This window comes from Mandrillus leucophaeus, unplaced genomic scaffold, assembly GCF_000951045.1.
Source record: "Mandrillus leucophaeus isolate KB7577 unplaced genomic scaffold, Mleu.le_1.0 Scaffold433, whole genome shotgun sequence".
Lineage (NCBI taxonomy): Eukaryota > Metazoa > Chordata > Mammalia > Primates > Cercopithecidae > Mandrillus > Mandrillus leucophaeus.
This window is the reverse complement of record NW_012104621.1, coordinates 1546501-1565024: the sequence shown is the minus strand read 5'-3', so window position 1 is coordinate 1565024 and position 18524 is coordinate 1546501. Positions and strand designations below refer to the sequence as shown.

Genomic DNA, 18524 nt, shown 5'->3' with positions numbered 1-18524 from the left:
AAAAAAAAAAAAAAGAAAAATGCTCTTTTTCTTAGAAAACTACTCAGTCTCTTTCTGTTACACATTTACAGTTACAGCAACATTAGTCACAATAGGCAACACCGAAACAACCCAAATGTCCATGGAAAACTGTTTAGCATTGTTTATGAAAGTTGAACGTCCACATACCCTGTGATCCAGACTAAAAAAAACAACTTCATGTGTGCATACATGGTGTAATGCAAAGAGAAATGTTAATAGGAGTTTAAATCACTACAAACTTTGGGGAGGATAGTTTTGCAATAGGTATCAAAGGCCTTAAAAACAATCATACCATTGATCCAGCAATTCCTGTTTTAGGAATATATTCTACAGAGGCAATCAGATACACAAAAATGTAATTGTATTAGTAGTTTCAAAAGGTTTTTAAACAGACTAAATATTCCAAAAAATATAGGACTAAGTTATGTGTCCAAACATCCAAATATTAGAATCTCCACTAAAATGCTCTTGTGAAAGGCTGTTATTTGATGTGTCAAAATGCCTCACAAGTAGATAAATCAATTTTAAAAAGCAGATTACCTAACGCATGTATGGTGTGACACCAATATTAAGAAAAGCTATAAAAATTAGCTGGGCGTGGTGGCGGGCACCTGTAGTCCCAGCTACTCGGGAGGCTGAGGCAGGAGAATGGCCTGAACCTGGGAGGCGGAGCTTGCAGTGAGCCGAAATCGCTCCACTGCACTCCAGCCTGGGCTACAGGGCGAGACTCCGTTTCAAAAAAAAAGAAAAGAAAGAAAACCCATAAAGCAGCAAGGGGAGGGGAAAGATAGGAAGTACACATACCCTAATGTTAACAGTGATAGGATTATTTTAAATTAAATTTGTATTAATTGGCAACAAATTTCACGGCACAAAATACAGACAGTATAAGGGATGTGCAGTAGAGTGATCTCTGCCTCCCCTTTCCCCAAGCCCACGCCCCAGGGGCAGTCGCGGTTTAGGTCTTTCACTCCCTCGGGCCATTTCCGCGCTTCGCATTTTGTGCTTTGGTGGGATCCAGGGGGCGGGGCGCCGTTCTGGCCCCGCCCACCAGGTGCGTCCCTTATCTCGCCCTCTGCAGACGCGCGCACGCCCACGCTGGATCCGGACACGATGCACGCGCGCCTGCGCCTGTCGGCAGACCGGCTGACTGTGCGGTGCGGCCTGCTGGGCAGCCTGGGGCCCGTGCCCGCGCTGCGGTTCGACGCGCTCTGGCAGGTGCTGGCTCGCGACTGCTTCGCCGCCGGCCGCCACTACTGGGAGGTAGACGTGCAGGAGGCGGGCGCCGGCTGGTGGGTGGGCGCGGCCTACGCCTCCCTTCGGCGCCGCGGGGCCTCCGCCGCCGCCCGCCTGGGCTGCAACCGCCAGTCCTGGTGCCTCAAGCGCTACGACCTCGAGTACTGGGCCTTCCACGACGGTCAGCGCAGCCGCCTGCGGCCCCGCGACGACCTCGACCGGCTCGGCGTCTTCCTGGACTACGAGGCCGGCGTCCTCGCCTTCTACGACGTGACGGGCAGCATGAGCCACCTGCACACCTTCCGCGCCACCTTCCAGGAGCCGGTCTACCCGGCTCTGCGGCTCTGGGAGGGGGCCATCAGCATCGCCCGGCTGCCCTAGGGGCCAGGACCGGCGTGACAGCCTCCAGGTACGCCGCAGCTGCCCAGTCTCGCCTAATCTACCTAGATTAGCATGGTTGCTCCCCTTACTGACTGCTTCTTAGGGCCCATTCCCTGCCCCACCTCTCCCCGACCAATCACGCCTACAGTGCTTTGAAGGTTTCCTCTCTTAGGCTAGTTTGAAACAGGCCCTAAACAAGTCTGCTGCTGCCTTCTCATCAGACCTCCGCACCCCCACCCCACCATCACTTACACTACTTTAATCCAGTTCCTTCAAAGTGATACCCCCACAGGTAAGCCCTCAGCATGCTGAATACATCATCCGCAGCCTGGGAACCTTCTCCCTCCTACAACACAGGAACCTCGCACATAGTAGGCACACAGTAAATGTTTGTGAATGAATGAGAGTCATCCAGCCCTGACTCTTCTGTCTCTTGAGGTCCCTTGAATCTACCGCTTCCTCCCCACCGATTTCAGCTTGTCCACATCACAGCTCCCTCCAGAACAGCTGCAAGAGCTTCTTAGCAGTTCCTGGTCTGAACCCTCTCCCAGTCCTCATCTTCCACCCTAAAACTAGAGTGATCTTCCTAAAACTTCACTTAACCTCTCAGCTATGAAGAGGCTTCCGGGAGTTACCATGGAAAAACAAACAAAAAATACAAGCGCCTCACCTTAGCATTCAAGGCTTATCTAGTCTGCCCAAAATTACTTATCCTCACCTAGCTCCTACCACTCTTCTTAGAGACTCTCCAGTCAGAAATATGCCGCATAGCTCCACCTCCACACCTCTTTGCTGCCAGCACATACATGCAGAAAAGTTTCTTCACCTGTCTCAGTCTTCCCCAGGCTTACCTGCGCCAGGAAGTCTAACCAAGGAACAAGAATCTCACTATCAGAGCCACAAATCTGGGACCCTATCTTTCCAACTAAATTGGAGGCTTTGGAAGGGCAGCTTTGTCCTATACTCTCTCCACCCTGAAAAGTTCAGAAAGCCCCTTCCCTCCCAAGCAGTGAATTAATAACCAGCAAGTTCCCATCACTGAGTCACAGGTCACCCAGCCAGATCTCATTGTACATTTGGGGAGTCTCTGAGGTCCTGAAAGAAAGCAGCTGCGTAAAGTTACCCCGTGGTGATATGGGGGGTGCCAGATGTGTGCCCCATCCACCCGCCCCCAAGCAAGCATCTGACCTGTCCCCTGGCCCAGCCCTTAGGCCCAGCTTTCAACCTGCTTATTCATTTCTCAGGGAATGCTGGGAAGGAATCAGCAGGTGACAGTTGCTAAGCAACCAAAGGGGGTGGTGTTTCCCAACTGTCCTGGGACAAAAAGGGGAAGAGCACCCAGCTGTCTGGAACGAAGTGACAGAAATAGAGAACGGTAGGCTCTCACAGGGAGGCCAGCTCCTCTAGCAGGTAGGGGGAGGCCTCTTCCCAGGGCCTGTGTCTCTGTTCTGAAGGTTCCGCGTCCTGTTTTGTCAGTTCCTGAAGGTTCCGCGTCCTGTTTTGTCAATTCCCTAGACGGTTCTGAAGTTATGTTCTGTTAAAGCATCTTCATAGGTGCTTGGTGGGAGGCTGAGGCCGCCGAATCCTCATAATTGAAACAGACTCTCAGTGCATTAGTTTGAACGATATAAAACTGACAATTTTTAATAGTTTTTGAGTTAAAAATGGCACTTTTGATATAAGACAATGTAGCAGAACACCAGGCAGACAGAACCTTGCAAACGCCTTAACTTCTAACCAAAGACTTTAAAACTCTGGCTGGACAGAGTTTTAAAGCACTATGCTGCAGGAATCGTGAGAAAAAGGGGAAATTAATTCTACTAGGAGATGGCCCAAACTGAATTGTGACAGGCAGAAGGCATTCCTGACAGAGTGAAGATGAATACACTTGACCCCAACATCTCTGTCCATCCCTGATGATCAAGACCTCTTCCCAGACCCACAGCTGCAGGGGCCAAGTAATAACAGCTCTTACTAGCTTATAATGCACTGTTCTAATGCTTTACAACTAAACTTATCTGATCCTTTCATCACCCCTAGGGGATAGAAAGTTATCCCAATTCTACACATGGCAAAATGGAGACCCAGAGTCACTTGCCCAAGGTCGCACAGCTGGTGGTGGAGCTGGGGTCTGTGCTCATGGCCACCAGGCCCTACTGCTCAGGTTGAATGCAGCTGGTCTCTGGCCAGTGCCTAGTGCTCTGGCCCCTCTCATGGAGCTACTGCCCATGATGCTTTCCTTGTGCCCGGTGATTCTACGACACTTGAGTCTACCTTTGGACTGCCTTCCTTGGGGTCTGAGATGAGGCCTTATGGCCCAGAGGGGAACTTGATTTAAAAGTTTGGGATTCATGCAGCAGAGACAGAGCTAGACCTTAAAGGTCACAAACTAGCTGTGTCAAGGCCCATGATAGCCAGAAAGCAGCAGTTTCAGTCCATAATCAATTGTGTGACCAGGGCTAGTCACTTTTTACTTCTCGGTGCCATCTATAAAATGGGGATAATGGCACTATCTACCAGTGCTGTGAGGCTCAAATGAGCCAAAGGTTATAAACTTGCCTTAAAAACTATAGTCCTATACAAAAATTAGCTGAGTGTGGTGGCACATGCCTGTAATCCCAGCTACTCAGGAGGCTGAGGCAAGAGAATTGCTTGAACCCAGGAGGCGGAGATTGCAGTGAGCCGAGAATGTGCCACTGCACTCCAGCCTGGGGGAACAGAGCAAAACTCTGTCGCAAAAAAACAAAACAAAACAAAACAAAAAACTATAGTGCTGTATCATGCCAGGATTTATCAGCATTCCCAAGGGAGCGTGCGCTGTACCGACTGAGTGCTGAGACTACTGGTATTCCCAGCTGCCATGTGGCAGTAGCAAGAGCTACTAGAATATTCTCAGCACGGGAATGAGGCTTCCTTGGTTTCCATGTTGGTAAGGGTTACTGATCACTTACCTTATTCTCTTTCAGACTTGAATCTGTAGACATTTCTTTATTGATCTGGCAAATTGCTTGCAGATATTTTTAAATGACAGCAATTTTCTAATATTTGGTTTAATAAAATGTGAATAATGTCCCTTTTAACCATGGTCTTCACTGGGAGTTCACGTTGCTTCAAGTCCCTAGCACCCGGACGGGCCTTCACTCATAGCCTATTCCTTAGGCAGCCTTCTGGTAGTAGTCAGCTGCTCCCTGATTAACTATCTCCAGGGATGGGGCATTCACTGCTTCTGAAGATAACTCACTAAAGTTCTCACTTACGTGTAAACAACTCCCACCTGTTCCCATCCAAGATCGTATTATAGCTTGAACTCCTGGTCTCAAGCGATCCTCCTGCCTCAGCCTCCTAAGTAGTTGGAACTACAGGCTCACATCAGCATGCCTGGCTTACATACCACCTTCTAACATATTGTGTGACGGAATCACTGTGGGGTATAGGCCTTGTTTTAGTTTCTCTGTCAAATGGAAACTATCCTGTGAGATGACTGTAAGGATTGGTGATATTATAGAATGTACCTAGAACATAGAATGCTCTCAATACATGCATAGTGTATTGATTTTTATGCATCTGCCCCCATCTGAATGAAAGTTCCCTGAGGAAGGGATTGGGGCTGTTCATGGCTATATCCTCTGTGCCTAAAGCAGTGCCTGGCACACAGATGGCCCTCAGTATTTGTTCAGAGAAGGAACACATGCCATTTCCCTCTCTGCTCTGAGAGGAGAACCTTCAGCATTTTTCTGCCTACAAGATCCTTTGACCAATCCTTTCTCTGATGTGGAGGGACTACTATACAATGCCAACTAGACACAGAGGCCAAGGGCAGGAAAGGGATAAAGGCAATGGAGAAGTAAAGGGCTGTAAGGAAGTGAGATTGAAGGCTTACAGGAAAGGACCTGCGCAGCCAGCTCTCGCCCCTCTCTGCAGCCACCCAGCAACTGAAGGATATGGACGTGGTTTGGAACCACCCCCTCTTCTAAGCTGGCCAACTTGAAGCAGAGACTGCATCACTGGATCTTTTTCTCTCTCCAGTGGGCTGACACAGGGCCTAGCCCAGAAACGTCTGCTGTCTAAGGAGCGGGTGGAGGCGGATGACGGCCAGGTCCCTGGAGACCGCCATTCCTGCCCCCGCCTCACTCAGACACATCCGACAGCACCAGCCAGGGAACTGAGAATTCACAGAATGGCACTTTATTTTAAGACTTGATTTTTTTGCCATGATTATCTACCGATTCTTCCATGATGGTATCATCTTCTTCAACAGTGACCAGGACCTTCTTGCCTACTAGATTAAAGATGTCTTCAGGAGGATAGCCTTTGGGCTCACCCACCTTCACGGTGAGCATGTCCATTGTTAGAATGGTGCCTTCCGGAATTTTCACTTTGGCCACCACAGACTTGCCCAGCTGTGAACAAAATGAACATTCAGTGGCAGCTTCACAGAAGTAACTAGTGTACACTACTTTACATTCCAGGTCCCTGATCAGTCCTCCCCAGGCAGTACCTTGGGAGCAGGGACTCTGTTGCCACCTACGCTGCTCAGAATATCTCATACATGGCAGGAATTCAACCAGTGTAGATTGAATTCAGAGACTCAGAGGAGTGGCCTTTACAATAAAGTGCGAAGGAAAGGGCTCAGGCTGTGTAGGTGGAGCCAGGTTCAAATCCCAGTCAGTGGGATATAGGCCATGTTTTAGTTTCTCTGTCAAATGGAAACTGTCCTGTCAGATGACTGTAAGGATTGGTGATATTATAGAATGTGCCTGGAACATAGAATGCTCTTAATACATGCAAACTCTGATTCCTTTGGTCACCATCCAGCTCAATAGCTCATTGTAAACATGGGGAAACCGAGGCCCATACAGGGTGGGTGACTTGGCCAGGGTTGCAGACAGCCAAGATGAAACGTAGGAATGAGATTCTCAACTCCTGACGCACTGTTCTTCAGGGTGCACACCTTACCGCCACTTTGTTTGGTAAAATAGAAATATGAAGGACTCATAAGATGGTGAATGTGGCTGTTATGCAGATGGCAAGAAAAGGAGCCCCCGAGGAAGGGGCAGATAGGACAGGCAGGTGAGGAAATGAAGGTTACCTGAAGCTCATGACCAATGTTTGTCTTCTCCATAAATACTTTCAAATAAATTACGTGTTTTATTACTCTACATCCTCCACAAGAGAGTGCAAGGAATCAATTCTGCTTGGAATGTGGTGCCAGGAAAAAATGTCTGTCAAGTGATAATCATGCATCCTGTTATGTTTTACTGTCTGCTCAGAGAGCCAAATTAAGTGCTCAGCTGTTATAAAACTTAACTCTGGTTTCTGGTCTAATTCTCTCCTGTTTCCTCTATAAAGAAACTATTTCTTTTTACTTTATTTTAATTTCCTGGTATAGATGCATCTTTGATTTGGGGAAGCAGGTAGGCCCCACTAGAATAAAAGATGACAGCAGTACCAGGCATGCCTGGTGTTTGGTCTTTGCCTTGACCCCAACATCCTGCAGCAGGTTAGGTGTGTGTGCGTGCCTGCAGTCCCAGGATGCCTGCCTGGCTCTATGACTCAGACGGCAAGAAGGTCCAGGCCACGGCTTCCAGGAAGCCGTGACAGTCAGCAGGCCAGGCAGTGCTTCTAGACCCACCAGTCCCTCTGTCTGAAGGTCCGTGCTGCACAAGGAACAGCTGCATCATCACCCACCCACCTCTGCAACAACTCACTGCCCTTTCCACCAGTGCCACCCTGGCTTAGGAAATGTCACAGGCTCTTCTGGTACCTCAGGGAACACCTCTCCTAAATGTTTCTCAGGGTTTACCTGCTCCAAAGGAGCCCAGACTTGACTTATTCCAGGGCCTCATCACTGTTACATATTCTGGAGTCTAGGAGTTACTGGGGCCATGGGCTTCAGATAATTAGTGGAAGACTCTAATGTGACCCTAGGTGGCCAGAGAAACCGCTAAAGTTCCCTTTAGATAACATGTTTCTCCCGCTGCTGCTACCAGCCAGAGTGACACGCATTACTGAAGAGCCTGAAGAAGCTGACAGGGGTGGCAGCCCATTCCTTCATCATTTAATTAGCCTGGCTCAGGGAGTGCTGGCCCTGACCATCCCTCTCGGGCCAGCCCATCCTGTTTCCGCACACGGCAGCAGAGCCGAGTGAAGTCCAGCAGGACGTACCTTCTCATTGCAGGCCATCTCACAGGGCAGCAGCTGCTTGGTTGGGGAGCCCAGGGCACGCTCCACAAGACGCACTGACTGCACCAGCTCGGCCAGTTCTCCAGGCTCCAGTGAGGCTGAGTGGTCACTCCCCTTCCAGGTCTTGTCCAAAGTTATGTGACGTTCCAACACCTTGGCCCCCAGAGCCACTGCGGCCACAGATATGGCTATGCCTGTTTCATGCCCAGAATAACCTATGGGAATATCAGGAAAGAGCTTCTGATATTCCTTTAAAATGAAAGAAGAAAAATAACGTTAAATATCATGGTGCTTTATGCATATTCTCTAGGGTCAAGTATATCTGGTTGAGTCCCGGTTTAGCCACTCACTAGTTGTGCAGCCAGGGGTAAGATACTGAGGTTCTCTGAGCCTCTCCTTCCTAGGGATGATGATAATACCTGCTGAGTGTTGCTGTAAATGCATGAGAAGCACTCAGCACATTGTAAATGCTCTAAAAACAACAGTTACTCTTACTACAAAGAATGCATTTTAAGAATGTTTCACATTGCACAATACACTGAGAATAACAACAGAACTGTAAATTAATGTCTAACCTCATTCAAAAACCATCTGTCACATTTAATTAGCCTGAGCTGCTGAAAGCAAGTGTGCCACAAACATCATCAACAATAATATACACAGCCCAATCTCAAAACAATCCTTTGGCAGAAATGATAAATAATCCATTATCTATAATTCACTGAATGCAACAAAAGACACTTTAAGATGGGTGAGTCTTGTTGGTGAGGGTGATCAGAAAGCTGAGTACAGTAGAAAGACTCAGGTAGGGTGTATTATTATTTTATTGTTATTTATTATTTCTTTTTGAAACAGGGTCTCGCTCTGTTGCCAAGGCTGGAGTGCAGTGGTGTGATCTCGGCTCACTGCAACCTCTGCCTCCTGGGTTCAAGCGATTCTCCTGCTTCAGCCTCCCAAGTAGCTGGGACTACAGGCGCCCACCACCACGCCCAGCTTATTTTTGTATTTTTTAGTAGAGAAGGGGTTTCGCCACGTTAGCCAGGCTGGTCTCGAACTCCTGGCTTTAAGCAGTCCACCTGTCTCAGCCTCCCAAAGTGCTACCAGCATGAGCCACATCATCTGGCCTCAGGTGGGGTTTAACAAAAGATTAGGAGGGTTAGGTGGCAAAGGCCTTGAAAAACAGGCTTAAGGGTGTGTGATGGAGTGCGGATTGCTAAGTTTGGAAATTCAAACGGCCGTACTATGTGCAGGCCCAAGATGGGATAGGCTGGCAGAATAACTCCTGCAATGTGTAGTGTCAAGAGAGAGGACATGACAGCACCTTGAGTGGGGACAGAGATACACTGAAAGGGAAAATAACGGGTCACGTCTACTAAACTGTTAATTATCGGAATCTCTGTGGGATGGGAGTGCAGGGGATGTTTACTTTTGACATTACATGTTTCACAGAAATCATTTTTAAGCTTTAAAAATAACATGATTTAGATAAGCTATATGTGAAGTAGAAACAGAAAAAAAGTGTAGGTAAAAAAAGAAAGTTTAGCTAAAAGGAGCAATGTCAGTTTTCAAAAAGGCTAACTTTTTAAAAGTTAATGGCTGTATAGCAACATGTAAGAAAGCTTATGTTATGGGAAAAGCAATATCAAATACTATGCTGAAAGGAAAATATAAAAGGAAAACAACTGCAATATCAGGATTCTAAGTATGTATGGATGGATAGACAGAATTCCATTAATGTTACTATAATGGTTTTAATGATAATTACATATTTTTGAATGAAGTTAAATTTCCAGTGCTACAGGAGGAACTGAGAGAGATGGCATGAGACAGTAAGAGACAAAGGCCTAAGGGGACATGCCCGGGTTCTAGTTCCAGCTTTGCCACCAAGCTGCTGTGGGATCTCAGGCTTCCCGACTTGGGACTGGACTTCACCATCTATGAAATGACTGTGTAGGCAAAATCCTGGGAGAGAGTAATTTCCCTCAAGGCTGTCACTGTAATTAGTTTGAGCCTCAGGGATGCTAAGAATTAGAAAATAAGAGAGCCAGCAAATAACAAAGCAGAAAAAGCCGTAAGTTTCAAGAAGGCCTCCTATAACTCAGTATGAAAAAAGATGAATATTTATCTGTATGCTACTGTTCATAGCAGCATCACTCACAATAGCCAAAAGGTAAAACCATCCCAAATGTCTGTTGACAGATTTTTTTTTTTTTTTTCCTGAGACAGTCTCACTTTGTCACCAAGGCTGGAGTGCACTGGTGCGATCTTGGCTCACTGCAACCTCTGCCTCCTGAATTCAAGCCATTCTCCTGCCTCAGCCTTCTGAGTAGGTGGGACCATGGGCGGGCGCCACCATGCCTGGCTAGTTTTTGTATTTTTAGTAAGAAGGGGTTTCACCATGTTGGCCAGGCTAGTCTCGAACTCCTGACCTCAGGTGATCTGCCCACCTCAACCTCCCAAAGTGCGGGGATTACAGGCATGAGCCACCGCACCTGGCCAAGAAAATTTCATTTATAGTCACCCTCTTTAGAATGTATGTGCTTCCTCAACTGTTTAGCTCAAATTTGATTTAGTAACAGCAAGACTGTCAAAGGATGTTCAAATTATAAAGTATGCCATGGTTTGTTAGAATTTTGGTTATAAAAAAGACTACGTCTTCCCCATAGTAAATGGCCTGAGAAGGGAACCCCCCGCTCCTGCTCACCGAGATGACCCGCAGGTTGACGTCCTCAGGCTGGAGTGGGTATGCGCTGGTACACTGCAAGAAGCAGAAGTTGGGGTTGAGGGGCTTCACAATCTGATAGACTTGCTTCATGGTGTCCATCGACTGCATCCCGCTGGAGATCACCATTGGGCGACCTGAGTAATCCAGCACCAATACCATCAGCACTTTCTCTTTAGAGGTTCTGACTCTCCCCAACACATCCCAACTGCTGGTCTCATCATTCAACTGAACTCCACAGACATCTCTTAAAACACTGTGCCAGCCACTGTGGGGGAACAGAGAGGAGCTTGTTGGGTTCCTGCCCTCGGCCACAGGGAAGGTGGGCTCCCCTCTGCCCCTGCGACAGTGTTCTTGAGCAAAACGAACTGAATTAAAGAGGCAGAGGAATTTCACACTTTCAAGAGGAAAATGAGTATCTCATCTGATTAACAGGTTGTATACCATGGCAGTACAGTACAATGAGTGCTGATTCAAGAGTGTGAGTGAGTGTGAGGTGCAGAGCTGCCACTTGTAGCTGTGCCTGGGCAGAGCACTGTCTCTGAGTCTCAAAAGCCTGCCCTATGAAATAAGTATCAAGCATCATAATCAGACCTGTTTCAGTCCTAGGGGCGTTATGATGATCAAATGACATTGTTAATGTTGTAAAACGACTTTACATGATCATGGCCCACTGCAGTCTCAAACTCAAGCAATCCTCCTACCTCTGCCTCCAGAGTAGCTGGGGCCACAGGTATGCATCACCATACTAGGTTTTATATATACTATCATATCCTTCTTACACATTTTCATTAAAAAATTTTCTAGGACAGGTGCAGTGGCTCACACTTATAATCCCAACTCTTTGGGAGGCCAAAGTAGGAGGATCATTTGAATCCAGGAGTTCAAGACCAACCTGGGCAACATAGACCTTGTCTCTATAAAAAAATAATAATAAATTCTTTAAAACTTTTTTAAATGTCTTATAAAAACTGTCATATTCTTAATTTATTTTCTTTCAACTTAGCATACAAAAAGTGGAAGTACAGGCTCATTGAAAAGAGGTTTCTGGCAGGGCACAGTGGCTCATGCCTGTAATCCTCGCACTTTGGGAGGCCACGATGGGAGGATTGCTTCAGGCCAGGAGTTCAAGACCAACCTGGCCAACATAGCGAGACCCTGTCTCTATTTTAAAAAAATGAAAAGAGGCTTCTAAAATTTGTCTTCATGAAATCTGCCTCAAAGTGGGCCACCATGAGGGGAGTAAACATATGAAGGTTTGGACTCCCTTGGATTTTATGTCAAAAATTAGACACTTACCTTTTTTGGCTGTCTTTTCCAGATAAGGAAAATTATTAGTGTCTCCAGATCCAACTTTGAAAAATGGAACATTCAGTTCATGCAGGAATTCAACTGCCATCTACAAAAATCAAAGAGGGAGCTCCTTTTCACCATTGTTCAAAAACACTGTTGTCATGACGGGCGAGGAATAACATACAAATAGAAAAACTCCTCTTATGCAGCAGAGGGACTCTCAACAACTTGAAAGCGGGCAAAGATTTGTTCTCAGTCATTTCATTCAAATGCAAACATTCATTCTCATCCACCCATCCATTAGTCCAACAAACAACATTTGGTGCTGGTCTTTGCTGGTGACAAGAATCTGGAAAAGGGCCGAGTGCAGTGGCTCACGCCTGTAATTCCAGCACTTTGGGAGGTAGAGGCGGATGGATCATCTGAGGTCAGGAGTTTGAGACTAGCCTGACCAACATGGTGAAACCCCGTCTCTACTAAAAATACAAAAATTAGCTGGGTGTGGTGGCGGGTGCCTATGATCCCAGCTACTCAGGAGGCTGAGGCAGGAGAATGGCTTGAACCTGGGAGGCAGAGGTTGCAGTGAGCTGAGATCGTGTCACTGCACTCCAGCCTGGGCAACAGAGCGAGACTCCTTCTCAAAAAAAAAAAAAAAAAATGTGGAAAAGAATCTTTCACCTGGCCAAACCCTACCTGCCCCAGGGGCCCAAGGGCAAATGAACAAATAAGAAACAGTCATGACCTAATCCTGACCCAGAAAACCAGGCAGTGAAAACGTGAATAGCCTCAAAGGCTTTCCCTTCTACTCGGCCAAACGTGGGAAAAGGGGCTATTTCAATCCTTGGCGAAAGGGGGAAAATGGAGCATTTTTTCACCCAGCCTTTGTACAAGGATCCATGGCTGGCAGGGCCCATTCAGCCCGAGCCCTTTCAGGCCTCAAAGCACGCTGCCCACAGAAAAGTGAACCTTAGTCACGTTTTCAGATATAACGTCACTGCCTGAGGTTACCTATTTAGGGCTCTTCAACATCCTTCTCTAGTATTCATCAACAAGACTCAGGAAACTGGTAAATGTCAGCAAATGCTTGCTGAAGGTATCAGTGGATCATAAGTTATAAGAGTAAAATCTCAGTTTGCTGTCAAATTATAAGAACTCAAAAACCTTTTATTATTTCTTTCCAGCTTCAATAAGGTATAATTGATATACTAAAAGCTGCACATAATGTATGTAATTTGGTGAGTTTGGACTTAAGTATATACTACTGCTACCATCACCACAGAGTAATAAACATACGCATCACCTTCAAAAGTTTTCTTGAGTCCTTCTGTTTTGAATTGAAGTTGGAAATCAAAAGTCGAAAAAATCAGTGTCTCTGAATGGTTCCAAATATCTTAGTTCTAAAATGATGCCTGTGACTCAGAAATAAATTAGGGCTTAATGACTTTCTCACACTTGATCACGTGCACACAAATCTTTCCCTCTCCCAGGGATGTTGCTAAAATGAAATGCGAACTCTGATTGGTCTAGGACCGACCAACCGACCTACCTCCCCTTCCTCCCTCCTTTCCTCCCTTCTTTCCTTCCTCCCTCCCTCCCTTTCCTCCCTTCCTTCACTGTTCTTACTACTCTTCCTCTCTGCTTTATTTTTAACTCTTCTCCTTTCCCCTTCCATCTTTTTCTTTTCTTTTCTGGTAGAGACAGGGTCTTGCTATGTTGCCCAAACTGGTCTCAAACTCCTGGGGTCAAGCAATCCTCCTGCCTTAGTCTCCCAAGTAGCTGGGACCGCAGGCACGTGCCACCACATGTGGCTAATTTTTTTTTTTTAATTCGCTGTAGAGATGGGGTCTTGCTATGTTGCCAGGCTGTTCTCAAACTCCTGGCCTCAAGCAGTTGTCCCACGCTGGCCTCCCACAGCACTGGGATTATAAGCTTCAGCCACCATGCCCAGTACCTTCCATACCTTTCTACCTCACTCTTTCCTGTTTGTGTCTCCTAACACTGCTAACTAGCCCTAAGACAGGACTGAAAAAACATCAGTTTTAAATATATTTTTTGAATAAAGTCTAATTTTCCTACCCTTCTCACTCCATTTGGCAGATGAAGAGATTGCTTTCTGTTTAAAGAAGGAATCTTCCACTGAGTTTTCTTTTGTATAATGTTCACCTTGTGGGAGTGTGGTGTGGCCCTCCAGGGCATAAACAGATGCAGGAACCCCCTCAAGAAAAGGGCAGAGCGACCAGGGGCAAGGAGAGGGGACAAGTGCAGGAAAAAAAAAAACTGCAGAAGCTTACTACAGAGGCTGTAAAATCTGCATGGAATTCTATAATTTTCAGGTAAGGAAAAAGGCCAATTCCTGCTGGAAAGGGAAGGGGCGCCTCATTTTGCCACCTCTTGGGAAGCCAGCGCCACCCAGTGGCCATTTAGAAAACTGCCACTCAGAGCCATCCTGCAAAGGGAATCTGAGAAATCTGGAAGATTCTTTCAGCCCTAAGACAGTATCGCTGTGCCTAGGGCTACTACAGGCTCGGTCAGCAACTGGTGACCCCTTTCTCTCCAGGGACTCCTTGACTTCCCCTAGCCTTCCCACCCTGCTATCGGGTTCCCTCTCTATCTGGGGTTCCATGCAGCCCAGCAGCCTCAGCACTCCTCTCTCCCTCCTGCCCCATAGCACAAAGTCTGTGGGAGTCTGAAGGGAGCTCAGCCATGTACAACTCTCCTCTGGCTCCCAGCTGAGTTCAACATGCAGAAATGGGTCCCATGGATCGCCTCATTTGGGAGAAACACTACCCTGCCTTAATGCCTTCTGAGGGTCCCAGAAAATCAACTTAGCTGAGTTCCAAACCCAGTGTTTCCCAAACTTACTCGACTCAGAACTTTTTTAATTCTGGCCAGGCACGGTGGCTCATGCCTGTAATCCCAGCACTGTGGGAGGCCAAGGCAGGAGGATCATTTTAGCCCAGGAGTTTGACACCAGCCTGGGCAACATGGCAAAATCCCGTTTCTACAAAAAATATAAAAATTAGCCAGGCGTGTGGCATGTGCCTGCAGTCCCAGCTACTTGGGAGGCTGAAGTGGGAGGATTGCTTGAACCCAGGAGATCGAGGCTGCACTGAGCTGAGGTCGTGTCACTGCACTCCAGCCAGGGTGACAAAACAAAAAACAAACCAAAAAAACCCTTTATTGATTCTAAATTAATGAACGAGGGTGGACAACACGTGCCCACAGAACCCCCTTTCTGTACTGTGTCCTGTGGGACACTCTGGGAACCGCTGATCTGAGTCAGGGGTAAGGAAAGAGAAGAGTAGAGCTGAGATTTTTCTAAAGTCCCCCCAATTTCCCCTCAGTTTTTGGACCCTGCAGGATAAAAAAGAAGCCCAGGCAAGGCACAGTAGCTCATGCCTGTAATCCCAGCACTTTGGGAGGCCGTGGCGGGCAGATCACGAGGTCAGGAGTTTGAGACCAGCCTGGCCAACATGATGAAACCCCGCTTCTACTAAAAATACAAAAATTAGGCCGGCGTGACGGCATGTGTCTGTAATCCCAGCTACTCAGGAGGCTAAGGCAGGACAATTGCTTGAACCTGGGAGGCGGAGGCTGCAGTGAGCCAAGATCACACCATTGCAGTCCAGCCTGGGTGACAGAGTAAGACTCCGTCTTAAAAAAAAAAAAAAAGCCCACGGTGATGAGCTGGGGAGAACAGGGAGTCAGGGGAAGGGTGTAGCCACAAATAGGCTGGGCTGGCCTCAGGGCAGCGGCCTGTCAGAGGGCACCGTGCCTGGGACACAGGCAGGTGCTGGAGGGAAGGGCGGCTCTGCTGGGATGGCCACTGTGTGTGAGGGGAGCATGTCCCTCAGGAGTCACCTCTTTGGTCATGACTTCCATTTGCCTTCTCAAAAGAACTTTCCTTTTAGACTAAAGACATTCTGCTGTTTCACCTGAGTTCCACAGGCTTGGTGCAACTTTCAACCAGAAGCCCTGACAGTTTTCTTGGCCTTAATAAAATTCTGCCACACCTTAACCTTTCCTCAGCATACGGAGAACGCCCTAGAACAGCATACAGTGTGGAGAAAATATGCACTCAATAAATGCCTGTTTCTATAAGGAAGTTAGGGTAGGTAAACACTGGGACCCACTTGCTACGTAAATGCAGAACAAGGAACCATTCTACCTCCAACAGTTTGACAGACGGCAAGGTAAATTAACTCTTGTAAAGGCTCTTAAAGAACGCACTTTCCTGCGGGGCACGGTGGCTTATGCCTATAATCCCAGCACTTTGGGAGGCTGAGGTGGGTGGATCATGAGGTCAGGAGTTCAAGACCACCCTAGCCAACATGGTGAAACTCCATCTCTACTAAAAATACAAAAATTAGCTGGGAGTGGTGGCGGGCGCCTGTAGTCCCAGCTACTCAGGAGGCTGAGGCAGAGAACTGCTTGAACCTGGGAAGCGGAGGTTACAGTGAGCAGAGATTATGCCACTGCACTCCAGCTTGGGCGACAGAGCGAGACTCCGTCTCAAAAAAAAAAAAAAAAAAACGCACTTTCCCCTCACTGCCTGTGCCCTAGGTCAGGCAGGGGACTAGCTGGAGACAAATGGCATTCCTCATCCAGAGAAACCTACCTGCTCAAATAGACTGAAGCAGAAAAACTCCAAAGGGTTCTAAGCAACAGAACAGCCATCGCTGGGTGAGTGCAGACCTGGCCCTGTGCTGACACCCCACGGGCTTAACTCCCTGAATCCTGCAGATAGCCCCAGATAGCCCCAGGAGCATCTTAACAATCCTGTTTTTACAGATGGGGGGCCACTGTGGCTCCAAGGTTACATGAGGAGCCCAAGCCACACAGAGTGTGAGCACCAGGAGCTGAGCTCAGAGAGCCTGGCTCTAAAACACACATCCCAGACACCAAGCAAATGGGCTGCCTGGGGAGCAGAGGGAAGGAAAACCAAGAGGGAAGCCCTGCTACAAACACCAGACTGACTCCTCCCTATCACCCAACCACTCCAGGTTCTCAACTGATGCCACCTGCAGGGCACGGCCTAAATAAGTGACTCCGCCTCGGCAGCCTCACAGGGCAAGGAGGCACCTTTCCCCTAGGTCGGATCCAGGAGCTCAGGGAGCTTGCGTTTCCAGGAAACGTGGACAGAAGCCGAAAAGTCCCCATTCCAGGTGCCAGTCACCTTGATGACATCTTCCCTGGTTCTGTGCGGACTCAGGACATCAGAATAGGGAGAGTCGCTGGATGGCAGCTGGGTCACACACAGAAAAGGAAATGGAGGCCCAGGCAGGGAAGGGGCTCACCAAGGTCACACTGAGAGTTAAGGGCAAAGTCAGGGTAAGCACCCAGATGTCCCAGCCTCCAGGTACCCAGATGTCCCAGCCCTTAGCCCGGGTTGCTTTCCTTAATTGTGACTAACACTCAATACTGATTGTGTACTATGCTTTATATTAACCATCACATTTCATCTTCACTTTCCCTCCCAGATGGGTTCTGCTACGAAGCCCGCTTTACAACTGAAGAAAACAGGCACAAAGAGGTTAAATAACCTCCACATGGATATACCAGAAATGATAGGCAGAGCCATATTCAAACTTAAAAATCTGACCCTAGAGTCCATTCACTTGGCCACAGGGCCATATAGCCCACATATGGGCCACATAGCAGAGGTGTGTACCATAGAGCTGGGGTGTGCATCATACAGTCAGGGGTATGTACCATACAGCTGAGGTGTGTACCATATAGCCGTGCCATCATCATAGAGCCAGGGTACACACCACACACCTGGGGTATGTGTAAACAGCATTCAGCATGGGATCCCAAATGTTTTCATCTTTAGATTCTTAAAAATTACTGAGGAGGCCAGAAGCAGTGGCTTACACCTGTAATCCTAGCACTTTGGGAGGCCGAGGTAGGAGACTGTTTGAGGCCTGGAGTTTAAGACCAGCCTGGGCAACATAGGGAGACCCTGTCTCTACAAAAAATGTAGAAATCAGCTGGTCGTGGTAGTGTGGACCTGTAGTCCCAGCTACTAAGGAGACTGAGGTGGGAGGATCGCTTGAGCCTGGGCCGTCTAGGCTGCAGTGAGCCATGAGTTATGACTGTGCCACTACTCTTCAGCCTGGGCAACAGAGCAAGACTCTTTCTCAAAAAATGAAAAAAAGTTACTAAAGAGTCTACAGATCTTGTTTTCTTTTTGATGTGGGTTTACTTATTCATATTTACTGAATTAAAAATTTAAAAAATTAAAATTGTGGCTCATGCCTGTAATCCCAGTACTTTGGGAGGACAAGGTGGGTGGATCACCTGAGGTCGGGAGTTTGAGACCAGCCTGACCAAATGGTAAAACCCCATCTCTACTAAAAATACAAAAATTAGTTGGGTGTGGTGGCGGGCACCTATAATCCCAGCTACTCAGAAGGCTGAGGCACAAGAATCTCTTAAACCCAGGAGGCAGAAGTTGCAGTGAGCCAAGATCGTGCCATTGCGCTCCAGCCTGGCCAACAGAGTGAAATAAATAAAATAAACATTTTAAATTAAAGCTGGGCATGGTGGCTCACACCTGCAATCCCAGCACTTTGGGAGGCCGAGGCGGGCAGATCACCTGAGGTCAGGAGTTCAAGACCAGCCTGGTCAACATGGTGAAACCCTGTCTCTACTAAAAATGCAAAAATTAGCTGGGCATGATGGCACA

General features: G+C 47.6%; 2 protein-coding genes across 4 annotated transcripts in view; one reads left to right on the top strand and one right to left on the bottom strand.

Annotated features, from left to right (window-relative positions):
* Positions 1–5610, top strand: part of TRIM14 (tripartite motif containing 14) — a 36383-nt gene extending 30773 nt beyond the window's left edge. The window contains exons 6-7 of one of the 3 annotated variants that reach the window (XM_011993754.1): positions 1103–1666; positions 5354–5610. In XM_011993754.1, coding sequence (XP_011849144.1) covers positions 1103–1638 — 536 coding nt within the window. In that variant the 3' untranslated portion in view covers positions 1639–1666; positions 5354–5610. Of the gene's footprint in view, positions 1–1102; positions 2288–4604; positions 4719–5353 lie in introns of those variants that run through there. The other 2 variants (XM_011993753.1, XM_011993752.1) reach the window with 2 other exon arrangements.
* A 197-nt stretch (positions 5611–5807) lies between these two features.
* NANS (N-acetylneuraminic acid synthase) overlaps positions 5808–18524 on the bottom strand; it is a 45312-nt gene continuing 32595 nt past the window's right edge. The window contains exons 3-6 of the mRNA XM_011993751.1: positions 11843–11942; positions 10526–10680; positions 7804–8070; positions 5808–6038 (exon numbers count right to left, since the gene is read on the bottom strand). Of these exons, the coding sequence (XP_011849141.1) occupies positions 5829–6038; positions 7804–8070; positions 10526–10680; positions 11843–11942 (732 nt within the window). The 3' untranslated portion in view covers positions 5808–5828. The remainder of the gene's footprint in view (positions 6039–7803; positions 8071–10525; positions 10681–11842; positions 11943–18524) is intronic.